The 26,767-nt window shown below is 37.9% G+C and overlaps 1 protein-coding gene across 3 annotated transcripts in view; it reads right to left on the bottom strand.

Annotated features, from left to right (window-relative positions):
- Positions 1–26,767, bottom strand: part of LANCL2 (LanC like glutathione S-transferase 2) — a 55,674-nt gene that overhangs the window by 18,618 nt on the left and 10,289 nt on the right. For 2 of the 3 annotated variants that reach the window (XM_079931697.1, XM_079931699.1), the window contains 5 exons: positions 18,502–18,619; positions 6,116–6,323; positions 5,091–5,238; positions 3,599–3,745; positions 472–654 (listed from right to left, as the gene is read on the bottom strand). In XM_079931697.1, the coding sequence (XP_079787823.1) occupies positions 472–654; positions 3,599–3,745; positions 5,091–5,238; positions 6,116–6,323; positions 18,502–18,619 (804 nt within the window). The remainder of the gene's footprint in view (positions 1–471; positions 655–3,598; positions 3,746–5,090; positions 5,239–6,115; positions 6,324–18,501; positions 18,620–26,767) is intronic. The other variant, XM_079931698.1, reaches the window with a different exon arrangement.

The following is a 26,767-nucleotide window of genomic DNA, read 5'->3' as shown; positions in this document are numbered from 1 at the left end:
TGCCTAATTTCCAATAATACCTCATACGTGTAAAAATTTGAATGCCACATCGATCTTTTGTAAATAATTTTATAATAATTTAAAACTCAAATTTAACAGCTCCTGGATCATCATCATCCGGCAATAAAGGCTTATTCAAGCAAGGAAATCAAATGATGTGAAGGCAAATAAAAAGCATTTTGGTTACAATACTGCCTCCTGCCTTATTGGATATTCACACTTATGTCATCTAGGTTTTCTTTTACACACGAATATAATCCCTGTTAAAACACACACACACATACTTACAACTCTGATTACAGTGGTGATGAACAGTGAAATAAAAAGACTTTCTGTTTACTAGTAAAAACATTAACTCTAAAATGTTTTTAGTTTGCAAGCAAATGTGCCTACCAAAACCAAACTGAAAACTTGGCGGTGAAAACCTGTCTGTGCACATCGGGTGCTAAGGACACGCCCTGCAGCACTGACCTTGTACGCCTGCATGAGCATGTGGATGACACCGGGGGCCCCGTGACACCAGTGCACCAGTCGGTCTGTCTCATTGCTTAGGGATGACGGATAATTCCCAGATCGGAATCTTTTGTGGCGCATATAGTCAATACTAGGTTTCACCATTTCTGTCAAGGTTTCTTGGTCCACTTTTGCTGCTGGCTTTTAAACAAACAAAAATAAAACATTTAATTTATGTTTCCATAAGCTTTTTTCTTTTTTTTTAAACCTCTGCATTGTGGCTAATATAGTTAAGCATCAATTACCCAGAATACTGAGGAACACATAAAATTAGAATTAATCCACTTCTCTGGTTACTTAAGACCTGGGCAGACCTTTGCATCAACCCTTTCCAATGCTGTGCATGAAACTGATGGCCATCCGCTGGGGAATTCCCTCTTGCTCCGGGGAGGCAACTGACTGGATGAGGCCCACCCACAATGCAACTGACTGGATGAGGCCCACCCGCAAGCGGAGAGCAAACTGCTTTACTACAAGTCCACCTGTTTAAATGTAAGTATCACCCAAACTCCCTCACAGACACACCCAGAATAATGTTTGACCAAATAGCTGGGCAATGGCAGCCCAGCCAAGTGAACACATACAAGTAACGACCGCAGACAGCGAGCCACCTTTTTTAATGGGGACTTACATATACCTATACCTACACATCTTTTATCTGAGCTGTTTCTCCAAAAGAGAGGTGAGGTGGTGGCCGTGTTGCCGGCTGGGACGGGGAAAGGTGCTGGCGCAAGGCTGGCTGTGGCAGCAGGGAGGTCTCCCGCTGACCGTGTGGACAGTCACCAAGCCCCGCTTTCAGGTCTGTGCTCCACTTCCACTCTCCTCTCCACCTGCTTTTCTGGAGTCAGAAGAACTGGTCTGACTGCTCCAGACCACGTACTGTTTCCTGCAGCCACCTCACCCTGCACAGTGATCTCACTGCACAGGTCCAGCTGGGCCGCACAAGGATTTCCAGAGAAGCTCCCCTGCAGCCCGGACCTCACTCCCACCTGAACACACGTGTGGCGCCGACACCGAGGGCGCCGTAAGCTCCCGAGTGCAGGGGCCTGCAGGACACCTGGCTGGCTTCTTGCTGGCATCCTCCTCCTCAGGCACCTTGTGCGGGCATCCCTGTCCCGTCAGGTCCCCTGCTGTTCCTTCGTTCCTTCGTCCGTTCTCAGTCCACTTGTCCCACAGGGCTCCAGAAGTCTCCGAGTCTCATCAGAGAAGCTGGGTGTCTGTTTTCTGTTTTCCTTGAGGTTTTGAAATGATTTTCCAGAGGAGAACTGTGCTTTTATGCTTCATCGTGAGAGCGGAGTTCCCTTTAAGTGATATTTTGAAAGTTCTTGTGTATGTCGTTCTGACAGCTGTCCAGATGAAACCACACATGGAGCCCCCGCACAGCTAGGCTGGCATCGCTGGGGAGCGGCGTGTGCGGCTGGCCTCGTGAGCCCAGCTCTGGCACACTGCTGCTATCCACCAGGAGAACGCTGACACCAGTTTCTAAATAGGATCCTCACGAAAGAGTGTTTCCACGTTCTTCACTTTAAAAGCAGATGAGCTGTAAATTTTATGATTCGTGATTCTCTCAAGGAACCCCCCAGTATCTAGCAAAATTAAACTAAACACCTAAATCTAAATTATTTTTTATTGGTGTGATTCTCATATGATTATGTTTCCCTTAAGGGTATGATCACTTTTAAAACAGGGTTCAAAAGCCACTGTTAAAACCTTTTTCTCGGAAAATAGAGAAAAACGGACAATCTACCAACTGTCTAGAACAACACTGCCATTTTAAAATGAAACATGGAATTGATTATTTTGGAAACATGTCTGCACCTAGATTCACAAATTGGAATACATACGTGTTTTACTTTCTACAATGATAACCAAAGACACCTACTAATCACCAGAGAAGGGAGTTCTAGTCCTGTGCAGACAGGAATCTCCAGTTTTCCCTTAGTGAGTGGCAGCATGATGCAAAATGTAGAAATAAAACAGGAATTTGTAAGTGAAAATTTAAAAAAGGAATACATGGGCTTTTAGTTAAAAAGATCTAAATTCTAATCCATGCTCCTTGACTTACTAGCGTTGTAATTTTGAATAAATTTATAAAGTACTCTGTTATGGGTGTAGTAGAATAAAGGCTTAATTGGGGGAAAAAACAAACAAACAAGAGGCACAGCCAGACCTTGTTTTACTGTTCTTTGCTTTACTGTGCTGCACTTGCGGTTTTTAAAAATTGAAGGCTTGCAGCACCATTTTCCCAATAGCATTCGCTCATTTTGTATCTCTGAAACATTTTGGTAATTCTCACAATATTTCAAACTTTTTCATTGTTATGTTTGTTATGGTGATCTGTGATCTTTGATCTTACTATTGCAAAAAGATTACAACTCACTGAAGGCTCAGATGATGGTTAAGCATTTTTTAGCAACAAAATATTTTTAATTTCAGGTAAGTACACTTTTTTTTTTAAGACAATGCTATTGCACGCTTAACAGACTACAGCATAGTCTTGCTTCACTGTGACGTTTTGCTTTATTACAGCAGTCTGGAACTGAACCCGCAACGTCGCCGAGGTCTGCCTGCAGGCTGCATACAGAGCGGAAGAGGGACCCACAGGCCATAAGGCTGGAAGCAGGTTGAAGCAATATTTGGGGTGAGGTCTCTGACTGCCTGACGCAAGAGTCAGTATTTAATTCAGTAGATGTCAGGGATGATTCAGAGACAAAATCATAACCACAGCAATAAACTAGTTAAATTTTGAACACAACTGATAGGAAGCTGGGGGTATCTGAATATGAAGTCTCTGCCCTAGTCTGCATTCTGGAAGCCCTCTCTGCTCCCCGAAGGTTTTCCCCTATTAAAAGAGCAGGAGGACATGGACAGAAAGAAAGTGTGGGCCACAGACAACTAATCCAACACGTAACTGCACACAGAATGTGCTCTCAGGAGGCCACTGCTTGGGGATCCATGGTTCAAAGCAGGATCCTTATTTCATTTCAGCCTGCTTGGTTTGTAGTAAAATGTCAGTACACATTTCCGATTTGATCTAGTATTTTATAATACGGTCACTGCACTAGTATTTCAGAGTATCACTCACCTGCATTAACATGTAGTAGATTCCGGCCATGCCATGGGCGGCTCCAACATACTGCTTCCTGTGCCACTGATACAACAGGGGACAGCGCTCAGCCTTCTTTTCTTCCCTTGACAAAGCCTTGCCCGATTCAATAATAGCGTCGACTACCTACAGACATAACGAGATAGCGTAAGTCTAAAAAACTTACATGTAATCTGTTTCAGTCTAATTAACAATAACAACATGCCTTTATATAGATTACTTATTCTAAAAATCTTTAAGCAGTTAGTAGCCAACACTGTTACCTTTATTTTATAAATAAATACAGGCAGAGAGAAACCAGAAGACAATCTCAGAGCAGAAAAAGATATTAAGAAGTAGAACCAAGAGATCAAAAGGTCTTTCCATGAACAGTTTACTAGAACCTGGAAAAACTTCCAATAAAAACTATCCTAGACTTAGTTGCTTTGTAGCTTCAATGTTTTCCCCCAAACACTGGCAAGTACAGTCGGCCCTCCATATCTGCTGCGGGTTTCACACCCACGGATTCACCAACCTCAGATCAAAAATACTGGTAAAAAAACATTCCAGAAAGTTCCAAGAAGCAAAACTTGAATTTGCTGCACGTGCGCAACTTTTTACATAGCATTTACGTGGTGTTAGGTATTATAAGTAATCTAGAGATGATTTAAAGTACATGGGACGATGTGCACAGTTTATATGCAAATACATACCACTTTATATAAGGGACTTCAGCATCCCGGCGTTCTAGTATCCAAGGGGGGTCCTGGAACCAATCCCTAACAGGTACTAAAGGATAACTGTACATCTTCCAAGGCTGGAGGAACTGGCTTTATTTATGAAAGGCTAAGGAAGTGGGGTCTGTTGCAGGATTTTAGAATGACTATGCAGCAAAGACAGTATTGTTTCCTCATATCCTCTCTCCCCTCACACTTTTGGTAACAGTGCCCCAAGTTTTAGCAAGGCATCTGGCCTCAGAGATACAAACAGCTGGACACGGTCATCTGACTGAGTTCTGGAAGTGGGATGGGAGCAGAAGTGAGGTGGGCAACTTCTAGTTCTCAGGCTTAAAAAGGAAGCTGCTCATCTCCCACTTCCTCACCGCCCCCTGGGCTGGGGGTGCTCAGCGAGCTGTGGTCGTGCACATAAGGGCACGGTCCTAGGATAAGGCAGAACAAGACAGAAGCTGGTGCCTAGCCATATTCGCCTGGTTTGCCTACCAGTTCTGATACCTCCTGAAAGAGAAATAAACATTCTATCTTCCTGACGCTGCTGTTTGATTCTAGTAAAGACAGCTAAATTAATACAGACCTAAAGTTTTTTTAAAAACATCCCTGGAAGAGAAAAAAGGAGCAATTTATTAATTTTATGAGTGGCCTTGGGAAGTTACTCCTACCTAGAAGCAGAGTCCAGCCACTACTGCAAGTTTCTGCTAGCAGACAGGCTGCGTGGCAGATAGGAGAGGACGCCCCGGGGCGGGACCCCACAGTACCTCTTTGACAGCTGACCCACACACGGCGCCTGGCCCCATCTCCGTGCTCACGTAGAGTAAGGCGTACAGATAGCCTGCCCGGCCCTGAAGCAGCTCGTCGGGAAGGTCTGAATCTCGGCAAACGATGGCTCTCTGGAGCTGCAAAAGTCTACCCAACAAGAAACATCCTGCTTTCCCAGAGAGAGAATGTCTAACATACCTCTTCCTGAAACTGCAAGGAACCCTGTCACTTTAGGAACCATCTGCTTTAAAACTAATTTAAAACTAATTTTTAAAAATACCAAAAAAGAGGGAAAACAACGAAAACTTCCCCACTACAAAACCAAACAAAAACTTCTCTCTCAGATATCATCAACACGAATGATAAAACACCTTGCTGTTCAAAAGTTCTACATTTATATCTAAAATGTACAGGATCTATGCATATAAGAGAAGATACTCTAAACCATATACGAGAAGATACTCAATTTTGTAATCCAGAATTACAAGAAAGTGATTTCAAATTTTAACAAAAATGTTACTAAAATGTAGCCAATGCTTGAAAATTAGCTTGAGTCACCCCATCTTTAACAAACATTAACCGACCAGCACCTGCCAGACACTCCACCAGACCATGGCCGTGAGCTCTGATTTCTGCTGCTTCAAAAGAGAATATAAACCAAAAGGTACCATAAAAGCTTACATTCTGTAATTGTTTCCTAACAATTGAACCTAAAAATAACTGAGTTATTATAGAGAATCTAAGGCATATAAGGTAATTTTCATGCATTGAAGGCAACCAAAAATTATTTAGGAAAGAACATGTTTATTCCTCCCTCAAATTAAGGCAAACGCATGCTTGGATAGAAAGGTAGCATACAATCCCACCATTACGCTCAAGATTAAACTACAAACTCTTCGCTTATTGGAGAGAACTGTCTGCAAGAGCAGGTGAATTAAAAGATAAATTCTTTTTCGTTTTTTGAGTTTCTTTCTACATCAAGACTGAGAATTTGGAGAAAATACTTCCAGTTGTAAAAACTCACTTTGTGATGCATTCCTGGGACTCGTAATCACTTCTGAGTTTATGATATACCACAGCTCCGACGGCCAAGGGCCCAGCATCTCCACAGAGGAAAGTGACCCTCCGGCCATTCAGATTCCGAAGTGTTCTCTTTACGTAATCCAGGGATCTGAGCAGATAGGTCTGGTCACATGTGACCCGATACAACTGCAGGTACAAAAGGGCTATGCCTGGAATAATCACCACCACCCCCCCGCAAAAGAAAAGCATTATTGTCTTTCCTTTTTACTGTCAGGACATTATTTCATGATTACGTGAAAAACCTACATGAAGCCTACGTTTCTGAAAGAGTAACTTCAAACAAATTACATATGATATGTTTCTTAAAAATGGGGAAAAAAAAGAACCCAGTGTAGAAAAAATTGCAAACAAGTTAAAATGTTGCTAACTGTTCTGACACAATGATTCACTACCTCCTAGATAAGGGAAATACAAGACTTCCCACTCATTCCCCTTTAATTTTCATTCGTTTCCAGGTTGTACTTATTCTCCTTTGTATTATAAGCTAATCTGGATCCTTTTCTTCTTACTTCTCATATAATAACGTCCTCCTATCTTACGCCAAATTACATGATTGCTTTTCTGAGTTTTATACCATCTTCTTTCTAATTTATCTATTTCTCACAATTTTTCAATTTTCTTTAGTGACCAACCAACCAGTGAGTCAACTCACCGTTTACAGAACAGCTACATGATGCAGAGTAAGGTAGTGAATTCAGAAGACATAGCTTATCACCTATCCAAACTTCCTATTTTAGATTAAAGAACAGATCTGCTTACTCAAGGGAACCAGAGAGGGGTCTTTTTCCGAAAATCTATGGAGGATGACCTATATGACTTCTAAAAGGAGCATGCTATTATTCCTGGGCTCAAGAAGTCAATGTGACAGATAAGTAATAAAGGAATCTGTATAAATATATACCTAATAAAGTATACCGTAGGAAAAAATACTTAAATGATATGATGGCGAAAAGGCAAAAAAATCTATTAATGTTTGAACTGAGGTTCTCTAATATTCTGTTCTTTGTCTGATATCCTACTCTCACTTTTAATATTTTTCATTTTGCTTTTCAAATTTCTCTAAACAGGTAGCTTCTTCTTTAATTCTCCTATTCAGGGTATCCTACTTGCCTTTCAAATTAATTCTTAACACCTACATATATTTTTTGAGAAGTCCTTCTTTTGTCATTATCCATTTTTTCTTTTAAAGACATTAAGTCAAACAGATATAAAAGCATATTTGTAAGCCCTGAAAAAAATCCCTCCATATGAATTGCTTATGACCTCGAGTGTCTTCTGTATTCAAAAAATTGAAATGATAAACATACAGAAAACAAGTTAGCAGTTAAATACCTACAAATTTCAAACATAATAATCACTATAAAAGGTTTACAAGTACTTCATGATTGACTCAGAAACCTCTAAAAATAGGATGATGATCTGGTCAACCTGTGAACCTAAAAACCTATGGTTGTATACATTCAAAGCTTAAGTATTTTAAAGTAAATGATGATGGGTAAAGTATCAAAAAAAAAAAAAGTCATCATGACATTCTGCCCCTGAATACTTCAGTATGAAAATCTAAAATATATGAACCTTTTCTTACAAGCCAAAACAGCACCATAACTATCAAAATTAATACTTAGTGAGACTGAGCTGTGTTTTTTTTTTGGTAGATATTTATATCAGTTTTGGTACCAGTATTAACCTTGCTTCATAAAACAATGGGACGTATTCCTTATTTTCCTATTCTCTAAAACACTGTAAGAGGAGCACTGAGATTTCCTGTTCTTTAAAAAAAATTGTCTTTTTATTAGTTTATTGTTTCTTTTTCCCGTTTTATTGAGGTATAATTGACAAATAAAACTGTATATATTAAAGTGTACAACAGGATGATTTGACATACAATGTGGAAATATTACCACAATCAGGTTAACACATCCATCATCACACACAGTTATCATTTTGTGTGTGTGTGTATGAGAATGCTTCAAATCTACTCTTAGCAGATAACAAGTATACAATACACTGTGTGTATGTATAAAAATGCTTAAAATCTACTCTCTTAGCAGATTACAAGTATACAAATTACAAGTATACAATATAGTCCCAGGTTGTACATTAGATCTATACAACTGGTATATCTTATAAGTGAAGGCTTATGCCCTTTGACCACCATTTCCCCATTTCCCCTACTACACAACCCCTGGTAATCACCATTCTATTGTTTCCATGAGTTTGACATTTTGTTTGTTTGTTTTAGAATTAATATGTATGTGAGATCATACAGTTTGGGCCCTTCTCTGTCAGGCTTTTCACTTAGCATAATACCCCCTAGGACCATCCATATTGTCAAAAATGACAGGATTTCACTTTTTCTTGTGGCTGAACATTCCATTCATAGACAGCATAACATTCCATTAGATATAGTTAGAGAGATGGATCAATCGATCACAACTTCTTTATCCATTCAAGGATGGATGGATATTAGTTGTTCCCATATCTTGGCTATTGTTAATAATGCTGCTATAAACATGGGGGTGCAGATGTCTCTCTGAGATACTGACTTCCCCAGAAGTGAGACTGCTGGATCATATGGTTCTATTTTTAGTTTTTTGAGGAACCTCCATACTGTTTTCCAGAGTGGCTGCACCAATTTATGTTCCCACCATATACTAGGGTCCCCTCTTCTCCACACCCTCACCAACACTTGTTCTCTCTTGTCTTTTTGACAAAAGCCTTCCTAATAGGTGTGACGTGATAGCTGCAGTTTTTGATTTGCACTTTGCTGATAACTAGTGACGTTGAACACTTTTTCATATATGTGCCAGCCATATGTATGTCTTCTTTGGAAAAATGTCCACTCAGGTCCTTTGCCCATATTTTAATTAATTATTTATTTTTTGCTATTGAGTTATATAAGTTCCCAATATATTCTGGATACTAACCTCTTAGCAGACATATGGCTTGCAAATATTTTCTCCTGTTCTATAAAGCTGCCTTTTCATTTCAACTGTTTCCCTTGCAGTGCAGGAACTTTTTAGCTTGACCTACTCCCGCTTGCTTATTTTTTTATTTTATTGCCTGTGCTGTTGGTGTCATACCCAAAAAGTCATTGCGAAGACCCAAGGAGCTTTTTCTTTGTTTTCTTCTAGGAGTTTCACGGTTTCAGGCCTTACATATTTAAGTCTTTAATCCATTTTGAGTTAATTTTTGAGAGCGGTAATAAGACGGGGATCCAGTTTGATTCTTTTGCACGTGGCAATCCAGTTTTCAGCATTTATTGAAGAGGCAATTTTCCCCACTGTGTGTTCTCGGTTTCTTTGTCAAGAATTAATGAACCATTTATGTATGGATTTCCTCCTGGGCTCTCTATTCTGTTCCATTGGTCTCTGTATCTGTTTTTATGCCAGTGACATATTGCTTTGATTACTATACCTTTATAATATACTTTAAAATCAGGAAGTGTAATGCCACCAGCTTTATTCTTCTTTCTCAAGATTGCTTTGGCTATTCTCGGTCTTTTGTAATTCTATATGAATTGTAGGACTGATTTCAATTCCTCTGAAAAATACCATTAGAATTTTGATAAAGACCGTATTAAATATATAGATCACTTTGGGTAGTATGGATATCTTAACAACATTAATGCTTCCAATCCATGAACAAAGAATATTTGTCCATTTATTTGCAGCTGCTTCAATTCCTTTCATCAATGTCTTATAATTTTCAGTATACAGGTCTTTTACCTCTTTGATTAAATTTATTCCTAAGTATTGTTCTTTCACGCTGTTGTAAACAGAATTGTTTTCTTAGTTTCTTTCTTCAATAGTTTGTTGTTAATGTACAGAAGAAACTGATTTTTGTATACTGATTTTATATACTGCAACTCTGCTGAATTGATTAGTTCTAACAAATTTTTTTGGTGGATCTTCAGGGTTCTTTACATATAAGATTATGTCATCTGCAAGCAGAAGCAACTTTACTTCTTCTGATTCGGATGCCTTTTATTTATTTATTTATTTTTGGGCAGGCCCCTGCTGGTGAACTTCTGAATGTGGCCACTTAGAGGTTTGATACCAATGTGATTTTCTCCCTGTTGATATTTCTGTCATATACCTCCTCCTCAACTACTGACATCCCACACCACAGTGGTACATTTATTACAATTGATGAATTGACACTGACACATCATTTTCACCAAAAGCCCATAGTTTTTATTACGGTACACTCGTGGTGCTGTACATTCTGTGGGTCTGGACAAATGTGTAATGAGATGTATCCCCTACTGTACAATGATCCAGAGCAGTTTCACTGTCCTGAATATCCTCTGTGCTCTACCTATTCATCTGTCCTTCACCCTCTAGCTCACTGAAAACACTAACCATTTTTATTGTCTTCACAGTTATACATTCTCCAGAATATCATATAGTTGGAATCACATAGTATGTAGCCTTTACAGATGTCTTCTTTCAATTAGAAATATACAATTTAAAAATTTAATTAATTAATTAATTTTTTGGGCTGCATTGGGTCTTCGTCGCTGTGCGTGGGCTTTCTCTAGTTGCCGTGAGTGGAGGCTACTCTTTGTTGCAGTGCACGGGCTTCTCATTGTGGTAGCTTCTCTTGTTGTGGAGCATGGCCTCTAGGCGCGCGGGCTTCAGTAGTTGTGGCACGCAGGCTCAGCAGCTGTGGACCGTGGGCTCTAGAGCACAGGGTCAGTAGTTGTGGCACATGGGCTTAGTTGCTCCGCAGCATGTGGGATCTTCCCAGACCAGGGCTCGCACCCGTGTCCCCTGCACTGGCAGGCGGGTTCTTAACCACTGCGCCACCAGGGAAGCTCAGAAATATACATTAACCTTTACTCCATGCCTTTTTGTGGCACACTTCCTTTTAAGTCTGTATAGTGTTTCCTTGTTTGGATGCACCATTTATTTACTCATTCACCCATTGAAGGACATCTTGGTTACTTCAAACTTTTGGCAATTATGAATACAGTTGCTATAAACATTCATGTGCAGGTTTTTTGGTGGGCCTAAGTTTTCAGTTCATTTGGGTAAAAAAGAGCACAATTGCTGGCACATATGGTAAGTGTATGTTTAGTTGTGTTAAAAACTTCTGAACTGTCTTCCAGTGTGTCTATTTTGCATTTCCACCAGCGGTAAATGAGAGTTCTGGTTGTTCCACGTTGTCACCCGCATTTGGTACTGTCAGTGTTTTGAATTTTGGCGATTCTGTAATGACATAAGACGTTGAACATATTCTTATACACTTACCTGCCATCTGTATATCTTTTCTGGTGAGGTGTCTGCTCATGCATTCTGCCTATTCTGTAATAAGGTTGTTCATTTCTTATTGTTGAGTTTTAAGAGTTCTTTGTTTACGATGGGTAAAATCCATTATCAGATATGTCTTTTGCAATTATTTTTTCCTTGTCAGTGGCTTGTCTCATTCTCTTTCACAGGTAGTTTTTAATTTTAAAGAAGCCCAGATTATCATTTACAGGGATACCTCATTTCACTGTGCTTCACTTTACTGCACTTCCCAGATGTTGTGTTTTTTGCAAATTGTAGTTTTGTGGCAACTATGAATTGAGCAAGTCTGTCAGAGTCATTTTTCCAATAGGATTTGCTCACTTTGTGTCTCTGTGTCACATTTTGGCAATTCTCACAATATTTCAAACCCTCAACCAGCAAAAAAGACTGACTCACTGAATGCTTAGATGATGGTTAGCATTTTTTAGCAATATTTTTAAATTAACATATGTACATTGTTCTTTTTGGACATGATACTATTGCACAATGTACTGTAAACATAACTTTTATATGCACTGAGAAACCAGAAAATTCATATGACTCACTTTACTGCGATACTCGCTTTATTGTGGTAGTCTGGAACTGAACCCACAATATCCCCAAGGTACGCCTGTATTTCTTTCACAGATCACATCTTTGGTGTTGTATCTAAAAAGTCAGTGCCATACCAAAGGCCACCTATGTTTTTTCCTGTGTATCTTCTAGGACTTTTACAGTCTTGAATTTCATGTTTCGGTCTATGATCCATTTTGAGTTAATTCTTTTGAAAGGTATCTAGATTCATTTGCTGCATGTGGATGCCCAGTTGCTCTAGGACCATTTGTTGAAATGACCATCTTCACTACACTGCATTGCCTTTGCTCCTTTGTCAAGTATCAGTAGCTATATTTATGTGGGTCTATATTTGGGCTCTCTATTCTGTTCTATTCTTTCACCAGTACTACACTGGTTTGGTTATTGTAGCTTATAAGTCTTATAGTCTTATAAGTCTTATAAAGTCAGATAGCGTCATGTCTCCAACTTTGTTCTTTTCCTTCAATATTGAGTGGGATATTCTGGGTCTCTTTCTTCTCCATACAAACTTTAGAATCAGTTTACTGATATCCACAAAATAACCTGCTGGAATTTTGATTGGCACTGCATTGAATCTATAGATCCAAGTTGGGAAGAACTGACATCTTGACAATATTGAGTCTTCCTATCCAAGAATATGGAATATCTCTCTTTAGTTCCCCTTTGATATCTTCCATAAGCGTTTTATAGTTTACCTCACATAGATTTTGTATATATTTTGTTAGACTTATACCTCAGTATTTTGGGGGGATGCTAATGTAAACAGTATTGTGTTTTCTACTTCAAATTTCACTTATTCATTGCTGCTATATAATGAAGCAACTGACTTTTGTATATTTACCTCATATCCTGCAACCCTGCTATCACTGATTATTAGTTCCAGGAGATTATTTTTTTGTTGATTCTTTCTGATTTTCTACATAGAACAGCATGTGATCTGCAAAGGTAGTTTTATTTCTTCCTTCCCCATCTATACACCTTTTATTTCCTTTTCTTGTCTCAATACATTAGCTAGAACTTCAAATATGATGCTGAGAGCAGTGGTGAGAGAGAACATCCTTACCTTGTTGCTGACCTTAGCAGGAAAGCTCTGAGTGTTTTACCATTAAATACAACGTACTTTTTTTGTGGATGTTCTTAACCAAGTTGAAGATGTTCCCATCTATTCACAGTTTGCTGGGAATTTTTAATCATGAATAGCCACTGGATTTTGTCAAATGCTTTTTCTGCATCTGTTTATATGATGTGATTTTTTTCTTGTTTAATCCCACTCCACTTTCAAATATTACTGTACCACTTCATGGGTAGAGCAAGTATCTTGTAATAATAAAATATTCCTAATTCCTTCCTCCTACCTCTTATATCTTGCTGTCATTCATTTTACTTATACATAACATGTACATATAAACATATATATATATGCATACATATAAACATATACTTAAGCATATGTAATTGAACACATTATTGCTTTTATTTTGAACACACATTTTGATCCGTTATATCATCTGAGAATAAGAAAAATAAAAGTTTTTATTTCGCCTTCACTTATTCATACTCTGAAGTTCTTCCCTTTTTTAACATAGATCCAAATATCTAACCAATACCATTTTCCTTCTCAGAAGGATTTGGCTTACCATTTCTTGAAAATCAAGTCTAATGGCAACAAATTCCCTTGATTTTTGTTTGAGAAAGCTTTTATTTCTCCTTCACTTTTAAGGATAATTTTGCAGGGTACAAAATTCTAGGATTTTTAATTTTTTTTTAAACTCTCAATACTTTAAGTATTTCACTCCATTCTTATCTTGCTTACACTGTTGCTGAACAGAAGTCTGGTGTAATTTTGATCCTTGCTTTTCTATAATAGGGCAGTTTTTTTGTGTTCTTTCAAGATTTAAAAAAAAATTTTATTATAATATAGGTGATTCACAACGTTGTGCTAGTTTCAGTTGTACAGCAAAGTGAATCAGTTATACACATATCCACTCTTTTTTAGATTCTTCTCCCATATAGGCCATTACAGAGTATTAAGTAGAGTTCCCTGTGCTACACAGTAGGTCCTTATTAGTTCTCTGTTTTATACATAGTAGTGTGTATATGTCAACCCCAATCTCCCAATTTATCCCTCCCTCCCCCCTTTCCCCTCTGGTAACCATAAATTTGTTTTCTACATCTATGATTCTATTTGTTTTCTAAGTAAGTTCATTTGTACCCGTTCTTTTTAGATTCCGCATATAAGCAATAAGATATTTGCCTTTCTCTGTCTAAATTACTTCACTGAGTATGACAATCTCTAGGTCCATCCATGTTGCTGCAAAAGGCATTATTTCATTCTTTTTTATGGCTGATTAATATTCCATCATATATATGTACCACATCCTCTTCATCCATTCCTCTGTCAATGGACACTTAGGTTGCTTCCATGTCCTGTCTATTGTAAATAGTGCTGCAATGAACACTGGGGAGCATGTATCTCTTACAAGATTTTTTATCTTTGGTTTTATGAAGTTTGGATACTATATGCCTAGATGCAGGTTTTTTGTTTTTTTGTTCTTTGTTTTTGGCATTTATCCTCTTTGGTATTCTCTGAGCTTCCTGGACCTGTGGTTTAGTGTATACTAATTTGGAAAAATTCCTGGTCATTATTGCTTCAATATTGTTGCTGATTCTTTCTGTTTCTTTTCCTTCTGGTATTACCATTTCACAAGTGTTGAACCTTTTGTCATTGTTCCCTAGTTCTTGGATACTGGTTTTGGGGGGGTTTTTTTCAGCTTTTTTTCAGTTTTAGAAGTTTCTACTGCCATATCCTCAAGCTCAGTGATTCTTTCCCTAGCTGTGTCTCATCTACTAAATGAGCCCATCAAAGGAATTCTTCGTTTGTTATAGCTTATTTGATTTCTAGCATTTATTTATGTTCAATTCCTTCTTAGGATTTACATCTCTCTGCTTACATCATCCATGGGTTCTTGCGTGTTGTCTACTTTTTTCATTAAATCCTTAGCATATCATCATAGTATTTAAAAATTCCTGGTTTGACAATTCCAACATTCCCGCCATATCTCATTCTGGTTCTGATGTTTGTTTAGTCTCCTCAAACTGGTTTGTTTTTGCCTTTCAGTATGTCTTGTAATTTTTTTATTGAAAGGCGGACATAATGTACTGGGTAAAAGAAACTGCAACAAATAGTCCTCTAGTAATGGAGTGGTAAGGAGTGGGGCAGTGGAAGCGTTCTATGGTCCTATGACCAGGTCTCAGTGTTTTGTTGAACATGTGCCCCTGGACCATGAACTCCACCACTGCTTCTGTGTCTTCTTCCCCTTAGGTTGGACAGAATGGCTAGAGGGAGCTGGAGTTGGCTACTACCCTTCCTACAGGTACGTTAGTTTCTGATAAAACTCCAGGAGGCGAGGTTCTGGTAAAGCAGTTTCTCCTGAAGGCTGGCCTTGTTAAGAACAGAATGCTCTAGCATATTTCAGAATGGTTCCTTTTCCCCTCCCCCAACCAGAGGCATGAGAGGATTTTTCTCCAATATTCACACTGAGGACCTGGGATAACTCCAAAGTTAACCTCACAAAAGTGTGGGTGCCTCCCTATGATTGGGTCCTCCTAGAGTTTTTTTAACTCTCATATTTGCCCACACTGAGCTTCTAGCAATTAATCAATTACAGTTTTGGCTCCTGTGGAGATCTCTCCTTGTAGGTCTCTGCTCCAGTAAATTGTGATTTTCTGAATCTCCTTGTCTATTGCTATTTTTGGTGCAGCCGTTTGTCATGTAACCCCACTTCTCTGACGGATCTTAGAAAAGTTATTGATTTTTCAGTTAGTTCAGCTTTTAACTTTTTAGGACAAAGTGGTGACTTCTAAACTCCTTACACATCAGACCAGAAACTGGAAGTTTTTCTCCAGTTTGATTTTTTTCCTTTTATGGTATTGCTGTGTTTTCTGCGGTGCCAGTTCTTTCTTCAACTCCTTGCAATTTAGTCCTCATTTCTGAAGTGATTTTGCCTTTTCCTTTCATTTCTTTTCTTAGTTCTGTCAATTCTTATTTCACATCACCTTTCTGTCTTGCCATCTCTTCTCTGAGTTACTTTATTTCTGCATTGTGACTATATTGCATAATTAACTTACAAAATTAATGTTGAAAGTACTGCCCTTTTTCTCCATCTTGTAGTAGAATTTTCCTGGTGTGTTTTCTTCTGCTGACAAAATCTGATTTTCTTTTTCCTAATATTATGTAAATAATTGTAGATTTTTTTTCTTAAATTCAAAACAGATAAATTTTTCTGGATCAACTATTAACAGGAAGAGGAAAATGGTTAGGGTAGTTGTAATCTGAAAGGCATCCTCTTCTTAGTAAGTGATGAACAGTTTAGTTAATAAATGACGACTTTTGGTAGCCAGATTTCCTTTGAGTCTCATATTCTTTCTTGTTTGAGGAGGGCCCCTATCATTGCTGTTTCCCTCCTTACCTACACCATTAGCCAGTGCCACCAGGAATGCAGCTTCTGCTTTGTAAGTTAATCCCCTTTTTTTCAGAATAGTGCTTTTATAGAAAGTCTAAAATAAAACCTGTTCCCTGTATACCCTAAACACCTTTTTTCTCTGCTTTGTCCAGCATTACTTGCCCACTTTGCACTTAGATACGCCCTCAAAAGATCCCCCTCGGGGTGTGTCTCACTCCTTCTGGGAATAACTACTCGTTAATTGGGAAAGTGGGGAATGGTGGGACAGATTTTGCCAGCCCTGGATCCTTTGTCTTTCCTCACCGGCTCTGCCACTGTGACTCTCCATAGTTATTCTGGATGCTATTTGTTTTTCACCCCTTATTATTTGTGTATATTCTCATTCTCACTTTTTGCTAAAGGGATAAATTTGGGGTGCTTCATTTATTCTTATATAGTACAGTTTAAGGAGAAAAGACAGGGAGGTAGGGGTGTAAGTGGATTCCACACAGTTACATGAACCCCGAAGTCCTAAATATTATTTGAAATCATTCAAACCAAATACTTCCATGATGACTCTCTCAGTGATTCCAAAAAATGACAACAACCGGGGATTTTTAAGAAACAGTGATTCTTAGAATCCTCCCCCCAGAGCTCCTGATGTAACTGTCCTGGGGTGGAGGCTGACAGTCTTTGTTGATTATAAAGCTCTCTGGGTAATTCCAATGCACAGCCAATTTGGGACCTAACAATCATGGAGTTAAAGCCCCTTTTCAACAAGAAGAAATGCTTTAAGTAAAAGACTTTATAGGGGGAAAACTGTGCTACTAATAACTGTTTTTTCTTTCAAGATAACCTTATTCTCTGTATTTTACTTCAAGTTAGCCAAAACTATTTACTTTTACATTTAGGGGACTTCCCTGGTGGTCTGGTGGCTAAGACTCTGCGCTCCCAATGCAGGGAGTCCGGGTTCGACCCCTGGTCAGGGAACTAGATCCCACATGCCACAACTAAGAGTTCACATGCTGCAACTAAAGATCCCGCATGCTGCCACAAAGATCCCGCGTGCTGCAACTAAGACCCAACACAGCCAAATAAAAATATATTTTAAAAATTACATTTAGGATAAGTTTCTTTGGCTCTGTAAGAGAACTAGCTCCTTGTCTGTTTGGGTATAAAAGTTTGAAAAATTCAATTCTAATGTTACTGTGTACTACTGTATTGATAACAGGCAAACAATAAATAAAGCATCGCATAAATGAGTACAAATATAAACACAAATAATAAAAAAGACAGGGCCATCAAGTTTGAGCGTGCACTGCAAAGACAAGTGCCAGCTCTTGGTGACTCCAACAGGTACACTTGTGCCCATACTGTTCACTGACTAAACTATAAAAACTTAGCAAGACAAGGCTATAACGATAGCAATGCTCATACTGCAGTCTAATCCCTCAGAACAGGTCTGTCTCATTTCTTTTATATTCCCTGAATAGCTACGACAATATTATGGCTACATGGTAAAATAACAAAAAGAATGTAAAGATTAGTTAAGGCAAATTCATTTTGAAATTAAGTTTTTTGATGTGAAATGTATTACTGGTTGCTTGTTTAATTATTATTATCAGAATCAAAATCAAAATCTTTATGTGTACAAATGATGTAAATGAGTACAAAAAGTAGGTTAAATCGTTCATACGTATCGGGCCAGAGAAATCACACAAATATATCTTGTTGCAAAGATCAAAGACCCAAAAGCAGACAAAAAAGCTGATCTTAACACATTTTCAAAAACAGCCATAAATTAGGTCAGATAATTAATGTTACAAAAATATGACATACAAACTCATATGCCATTCAAACTTCAGGCAGAAAGAATTTCTCATCAATGAAGATAGCGCAAGACTTCTTTTAAAAGGTATAAACCTTTGACTTTTAAAAGAAGAAGAATTCAGATCCAAGGCTTACATATCATAATCCAAAAATAAAACATATCAATTACTTACATCCCAGAGGCTTACCTGTCCAACCAGTATACGCAGAGCAATCATGTGGATCTGCTGTCTTCAGCCCTTCTTCCATTTGCTGTAGAAGGTCTTTGATTTTGGTCTGGATCCGCCTTGTGAAATTATTAATAATCTGAGAACCAAAAGAAGACATAAAATTAAATTGCACAAGAATAGGACAATGTTGTAGTAACTAACAGCCTAAGTTGTAAAAACAGACAGAAATTATATTACCTGGCTCATTTCAATGTTTCATTGGTTGGAGGGAGTCTACCTTGGTTTTACAAGGTAAGTTTTAAAATGAGAGAATGCCCTATACGGACTCTAAGTCATAAGGAGAATTAGAATACCCTATATGGACTCTAAGTCATAAGTATTGTAGAATCACAAAAAATAAGTTGCAGAAATCAAAGGAAAAAACTAAAAAACAAAAAAAGAGGAAAGAGATGTATCTGACTACACAAACATTTTAATTTCTTTAAGTTAAAAAACATGAGATGGTTTAAAAGTCAATGACAAGGGGAAATATGTGCAATATAAAATATTATAAATAAAAGAAAACTATACAACAATATAGAAATACACTTAAAATTATCAATGTACCTTATAAGAAGAAAAAAATCAAATGACAGGCATATGCAAAAATGTTCAATCACTTAGCAATTAATGAAATGCAAGTAAGTACAAATACTGTGGTTTGCCTATCAGATTAACAAATAATAAAAAAATTTTAAAATGTTAACTCCCAAGGCTGCCAGGAGCTAAGATAACAGGTATTCTTATTCACTGCTGGTGATCTTTCTCAAGGGAAATTTATCAGTATTCTTAAACATGTAGTTGACAGTGCTGTCCAGATTTTTCTGCCTTTGATGATTTTTGAAGACTCCAGCTGTTACATCAATTGCTGAGGTGTATTAAAATCTCCAGTTGTGACTGTGAAATTGTCTGTTTCTCCCTTTAATTCTTTTTTTTTCTTTAGTGTACTTGTAGTTCTGTTATTTGGCATAGACAAATCTAGGAATGCTAGATCTTCCTGACAGATTTTATCATAAAGAAACATCCCTCTGTGGGACTGCAAGGAAAATATTTTCATGTTACTGGACAGTTAGGGTTTTCAGGCCAAATTTTACTGAAATTTGGGATTCTGGACTAAAAGCAACCTTAGGAACTAAGTTACAATAGTATACATTGTCAAAGCCACGGGGAGGTTTTACTTAACCCTGGAGGGCTGTGTCTACATTTCAAAGGGGATGAGAAGTTAGAGCAGGGAAACCCTTCCCAGTCATAGAACTGAAGACAAACGGGCCTGTCTTTTCACAGAGAGAGTTATTTATATTCCAAAGACTTTGATATTTCCAATGAAACTCTCTCAGAAAGGGAAGGAGAGACAGTTGTCTCCTTCCCTTGTATAAAAACACAGAAAACTTGTTTTTCTTCATTCTTTGCCTACAATACAGACTTTGTGTACGTAGGACATTTGACCTGGCTTGCACTGCCAAAGAGGTAAGACGTGAGACTGAGGGAACCACTCACTGGTTATTTTCTGTCTAGTAAATAAGAAGTCTCTGATCCAGAAACCTCTTGTGTACATTCAGGAAAAAATTAATAAGTACAAATACTGAAAACCTAAACCAGGGTAATATCAACATCATGGCAGTACATCACATCCCGTGTTTTTGTTTTCCCCTTTAACGACAAAAATTAGGCATCCATCCACCAACGGAAGTGCCTTCGTGTGAGTTGTGGAATGCAGCACCATACACCAAGGGACCCACGGCAAAGCTAGCCCACTAGCGAACTAGGTAATAAGCAGAGAGACTTCAGTACCGGCTGTGAAACCTACAGGAGACTGAATCGGTTCCAGCCCCTCAGCTACAGTCTGGAGTGCAGGCAGAACAGTGACTTAGGCAGTCGCCTTCGGATGAGATAGCCTTTGTGGAAGTCCAGATTTCCCGAGGAGAAGTACCAACACTCCATTGGAGGAAAAAGAAAAAAAGGAGTTTGGGTCCACTCAAGTGGGTAAGAGTAACAGCTTGTCTCTGCTGGCATCACCTAATGTTCAGGTATAGCATATGGCTAAATAGATGGCCCGTTATTTCTCCATCTGGGGAAAGGGAGAGCCACTGAGTGACTGCCTGGTTTCTAAATCTGTGCAGGACTCTGATGAAGAGACCTATTTCTCTCACTTCTCATAATGCATCCAGAGCATTACAGAGGGAGTCCAGGTCTGGGGAGAGGGAGCAAGTCAGATAGCAGCATATAAGATTCCCAGGGCATTAAAGGAATGTAGCTCCCGCTGGTCCGTTTTGGACTCTACCAGGAACATGAAAAATCAAGAAGACATGACATCACCAAAAGATCACAATAATCTTCCAGTGACCAAACGTAAAGACGTGAAAATCTAATATTTACACAATGAAGAATTCAAAATAGCTGTTTTAAGGAAACTCAATGAGCTATAAAACACAGAAAAACAATTCAATGAAATAAAAAAAACAGTATGTGACGAAAATGAGAAATTTAACAAAGAAATAGAAATCACTGAAAAATAAACAAATAGAATTGTGGAGCTTAAGAATTTAATGAATGAAATGAAAAATGCAATAGAGCGCATCAAAAGCAGGCAGATCAAAGAGAAGACAGAATCAACAATATAGACAGGAGCTTAGAAAGAACCCAGTCTGAAGAGAAAAAAGAATAAAAAAGAGTGAAGAAAGCCTACACGATCTATGAGACATCCTGAAAAAACCAATAGCCAAGTCATTAGAGTTCCAGAAGGAAAAGTGAGGGAGAAAGGGGCAGAAAACTTATTTAAAGAAATAATGGCTGAGAACTTTCCAAACCTGGGAAGAGATATGCACATCAAGTTCATGAAGTTAATAAACAGATTATCCCATTACTTCAACCCAAATTGTCCTTCTCCAAAACACACTGTAATAAACCTATCAAAAATCAAACACAAAAAGAGAAACCTAAAGACAGCAAGAAAAAAAGAAGACTGTAACCTACAAAGGAACCTCCAATGGGACATCAGTGAATTTCTCAGCAGAAATCTTACAGGCCAGGAGAACGTGGGATGATATACTCAAAGTGATGAAACAAAAAATAAAAAAATAAAAAATACTCCATTTGGGGACTCCATGTGGGGACTTCCCTGGCGGTCCAGTGGTTAAGACTCTGTGCTTCCACTGCAGGGGCACGGGTTCGATCCTTGATTGCGGAACTAAGATCCTGCATGCCGTGCGGCGTGGCCAAAAATTTAAAAAAAAGAGAAACAAAACCAAAAAACTCCCTGTGGCAAAGTTACCCTTCCGGAATGAAGGAGAAATAAAGACTTCCCCAGACAAAGGCTGAGGTAATTCATCATCACTAGATCTAACAAGGAATGCTGAAGGAAGTTCTTCAAGCTGAAATGAGAGGAGGCTAACTAGTAATGTGAAACATAAAAAATACACCGATCAAGATAAATATAAAATCAAATTCAGAACACTGCAATATGATGGTGTGTTAACACTTAACACTAGTATAAAGATTAGAACTAGAGTATCAAAAGTAACTACAGCTACTATAATTCGCTGATGAACATACAATATGGAAAGAGGCAAACTGTGACATAAAAAACCATAAAAGGTGGAAGAGTAAAAGGGTAGATGTTTCGTATGAGATTAAAATTAAGCTGTTATCAGAGTAAAATAGACTGTTATAGCTATAAAATGTTTTACGTATCTCATGAAAATCACAAAGCAAAATATTTGAGTAGACTCCCAAAAGATAAAGACGAGGGAGTCAGAAGCATACAATGGTGGGAAATCACCAATTCACAAAGGAATCCAACAAGAGTCAAAGAGGAACAAGAAAACTACAAAACAGCCAGAAAGCAATTAAAAAGATGGCACTAGTAAGTCCTTACATATCCATAATCACTCTAAATATAAGTAGATTGAACTTCTAATCAAAAGGCAAAGAATGACTGGATGAATAAAAAACAAGAGCCAACTATATGCTACCTACAAAAGACTCACTTCAGCTTTAAGAACACACATAGCTCAAAGTGAAAGGATGGAAAAAGACATTCCACAAAGTGGAAACCAAAAGAAAGCAGGGGTAGCTGTATTTATACCAGACAAAATGACCTTAAGTAAAAAACAGTCACGTGAAACAAAGGTCATTATATAAAGATAAAGGGGTCAACTCCTCTGAAGAAGACATTAACAATCGGAAATACATATGCACTCAACACCAGAGCAACTAAATATATTAAGCAAATAATACCAGAGCTAAAGGGAGAAACAGACAACAATACAACAATAATAGAGGACTTCGATACCACACTGTCAGCAATGGGTAGGTCATCCAGTCAGAAAATCACTAAGGAAACACTGGACTTGAACCATATGTTAGACCAAATGAACCCAATAGACATATATAAGACGTTCAATCCAACAGCAGAATATACATTCTTCTCAAGTACACACAGAATATTCTTAAGGATAGATCATATAACAGGGCACAGAACAGGTCTTAACCAAATTCAAAAGACTCAAATCATACCAAGTATCTTTACTGACACTGGTATAAAAATGGAAATCAACAACGAGGAAACTGGAAAATCCACATATATGAGGAAATTGAACAACATACTCCCGGACAACCAATGAGTCAAAGAAATCAAAAGGGAAATCAGACAATATCTTGAAACAAATGAAAATAGAAACACAACATTACCAAAACTATAGGATGCTGCAAAAGCAGTTCTAAGAGGGAAGTTTATAGTGATAAATACCTACAGTAAGGAAAAAGAAAGATCTTAAATAAATAAATAATCTAGCTTTATACCTCAAGGAACTAGAAAAAGAATAAACCAAGCTCAAAGTTAGCAGAAAAAAGGAAATAACAAAGATCACAGCAAAAATACATGAAATAGAAACTAGAGAAATAATAGAAAAGATTAACAAAACTAAGAGCTGTTTTTAATTAGTTAATTTATTTTTAATATTCATTTATTTATTTGGCTGCACCAGGTCTTAGTTGTGGCATGCAGGATCTTCATTGCAGCATGCAGGATCTTTAGTTGCGGCATGTGGGCTCTTTTAGTTGTGGCATGCAGGATCTAGTTCCCCAACCAGGAGTTGAACCTGGGCCCCTGCATTGGGAGCATGGAGTCTTAACCACTGGGCCACCAGGGAAGTCCCTAAGAGCTGTTTCTTTAAAAGATTTTTTTAAAAAACTGACAAACCCTTTAGCTAAACTAAGAAAAAGAGAAGACTCAATAAATAAAAACAGAAACTAAAGAAGAGATATTACAAGTGATACCACAGAAATACAGCTGACCCTTGAACAGCATGGGTCCACTTATATGCAGATACTTTTCAGTAGTAAATACTACAGTGCTACATGGTCCATGGTTGGTTGAATTCAGGGATGTGGAAGACTCGAGAATATGAAGGGCTGACTGTAAGTTATATGCAGATTAACCCATATGCGAACAAAACAGATAACCTAAAAAACATGGATAATTTCCTAGAAACATACAACTAACCAAGGCCAAATCAGAAATAGTGGTCCAGTGGTGGTCCCTGGTGGTCCAGTGGCTAAGACTCTGTGCTCCCAATGCAGGGGGCCCAGGTTCGATCCCTGGTCGAGGAACTAGATCCCACATTCATGCTGCAACTAGGAGTTCACATGCTGCAACTAAAGGTCCCACATGCCACAACTAAGACCCAGCTCAGCCAAATAAATAAATAAATATCTTTTAAAAGGAATAAATAGAAAGTATGAGTAAACTAATAATGTATAAGGAGAGTGAATCAATAATACAAAATCTCCCAAAAAGAAAACCCCAGACAAGATGGTTTCACTGGTGAATTCTATGAAACATTTAAAGAATAATTAGCACCAACCTTTTTCAAACTTTTTCAAAAAATTGAAGAGGGAACACTCCCAAATACAAGACCAGCATTACCCTGATACCAAAGCCAGACAAGGACACTATGTGAAACAAAAACTACACACCAATATTCCTGATGAACACGGATGCAAAAATTCTCAACGAGATATTAGCAAAATGAATTCAAAAATACACTAAAAGAATCTTACACCATGATCAAGTGGGAGTTTTCCCTGGGATACAAAGATGGTTCAATATATGCAAATCAATAAGTGTGACACATCACATTAATAGAACAAGAGATAAAAATCATATGATCCCCTCAATAGATGCAGAAAAAGCATTTGACAAAATACAACATCCTTTCACGATAAAACTCTCAGCAAATTGGGAATAGAAGGAGGACACCTTAACATAACAAAGGCCATATACTTACTATATGGTTACAGCTAACTTCATACTCAATGGTGAAAGGTTGAAAGCTTCTCCCCTACGATCAGGACGAAGACAAGGGTGCCACTCTAAGCACTCTTGTTCAACACAGTACTGGAAATCCTGGCTAGAGCAATCAGGCAAGATAAAGAAATAAAAGGCATCCAAATCAGAAAGGAAAAAGTAAAACCGTTTATATTTACCGATATGATCTTATATACAGAAAACCCTAAAGACTCAACCAAAAAACTGATAGAACTAACCAATAAATTCAGTAAAGTTGCAGGATATAAAATCAATATATAGAAATCAGTTGTTTCTATACACGAACAACAAACTATCCAGAAAAAGAAATAAAACAGTCTCATCACAATAGCATCAAAAACAACAAAATACTTAGGAATACATTTTACCAAAGAGGTGAAAGAGCTGTACTCTGAAAACTGTAAGACTCCGATGAAAGAAAGTGAAGAGATAAACAAATAGAAAGATATCCTGTTTTCATGGATCAGAAAAATTAACATGTACTGCTGTTATGTGTCAAAGAGGACAGATGTCTGATTCTCCATCCAACTGTTTAATAACTTTTTGACTCCAAGTTAGTAATGTAAGCCTCCTGTGTCTTGACCTTTGGTTTCCACCATTAATCAAAGAGATACAGAATAGTTTTCATGAGAAGGAAAAAAACTAGAGTACTACCACTTCATTACCTGGTGTGGCAGAACCCATAAGGTAGTAGTACCTAGCCCACACTTATTGCAGGACACCCTCCTTCCTTATGAGAATCCTGATTAGATTCACAGCAGCAATGCATCCAACCCCAGATGAGCTACTTGCTTTCCCAGACTGCCTTATGACCAGGGGCAGCCATATGACAAGAGTTCTAACCAGTGAGATGTAAGTGCAAGTCTTCTAAGGGCTCTTGGAAGGTTCTCATTTTTCTTGATAAAAGAGAAAGATACAGCTGGTACTCCCTTCTTTTAACTCCCTTCGTCCTACTGTAAAATTGGACAAGAAATCTGGGACTAGAGCAGCCATCTTACACTATAGCACAAAAAAATGAGAGAAAGACCAACATAACTGCAGAAATCCTGAAATGAATCAACACCAAGAGTTGCCGACTTCTAGACTTCCTGTTATACAGGAAAAATAATCTAAGATACTTCCAAGTTGGGTCTTCTGTTTATTGTAGCTGAATGCAGGCCTAACACATTCATGTACAGTTTTAGCTCTGGCATGATAACTTTATTCCAAAGCATATGCTTTATTCCTCATAAATGATACTGGAGTATAGTTCTAAGGCTTACGATTACTCACTCTAATTCCTTTTAATACTTGACAAAATTCCATTGTGAAAATAATTTCTCTGCCTTCGCTTTAAGGTATCTTTTCTAGTTCCTAATTTTCTAACTCTCTGTCATCAAAGAGATTTCTAATTTGTTGATGTTGGAACCAAAGTCTCAAGAACAAAGAAAAAAATTTATTATGCTGTAATTCTATTTGGAGAAATTTTAACTGGTTAATCTCATTTAATAATGGTATTATTATAAAGATAATTAATAATTACTGAGCACTTTACCATATGCCTAGCACTAAGTGCTCTATGTGACATTTCAATTCATCTTCACATTACTGAATGATTCTGTTTTTTAGGTGAGAAACCTGAGGCCAGCCCAAGGTCCCATGAGACAACAAGAGACTGAGCTTTTGGGGCTGTAGCTAGACTGTCTAATTCGAAAGTTCCTGGGCCTCCCTATGCTGAGCCCTTGTTGTGAAAATCTTTGCTTGATTCTCTATTTACAGTTTACCTTTAAATTTTTGAAAGGCTTACTACAGCTTTCACTCAATCACACCATATGAATACAATACACATCTTCCACAAAGCACAGAAACAGAACGAGTAGCTAAAGAATTTGGGAGGTTTTTCTCTGACTCAAAGATTAATTTTTAGTAATTGCACTG

Source organism: Stenella coeruleoalba (genome assembly GCF_951394435.1).
Source record: "Stenella coeruleoalba genome assembly, chromosome: 9".
NCBI lineage: Eukaryota > Metazoa > Chordata > Mammalia > Artiodactyla > Delphinidae > Stenella > Stenella coeruleoalba.
Note: the sequence above shows the minus strand (reverse complement) of the source record. Positions and strands in the feature narration are given on the sequence as shown.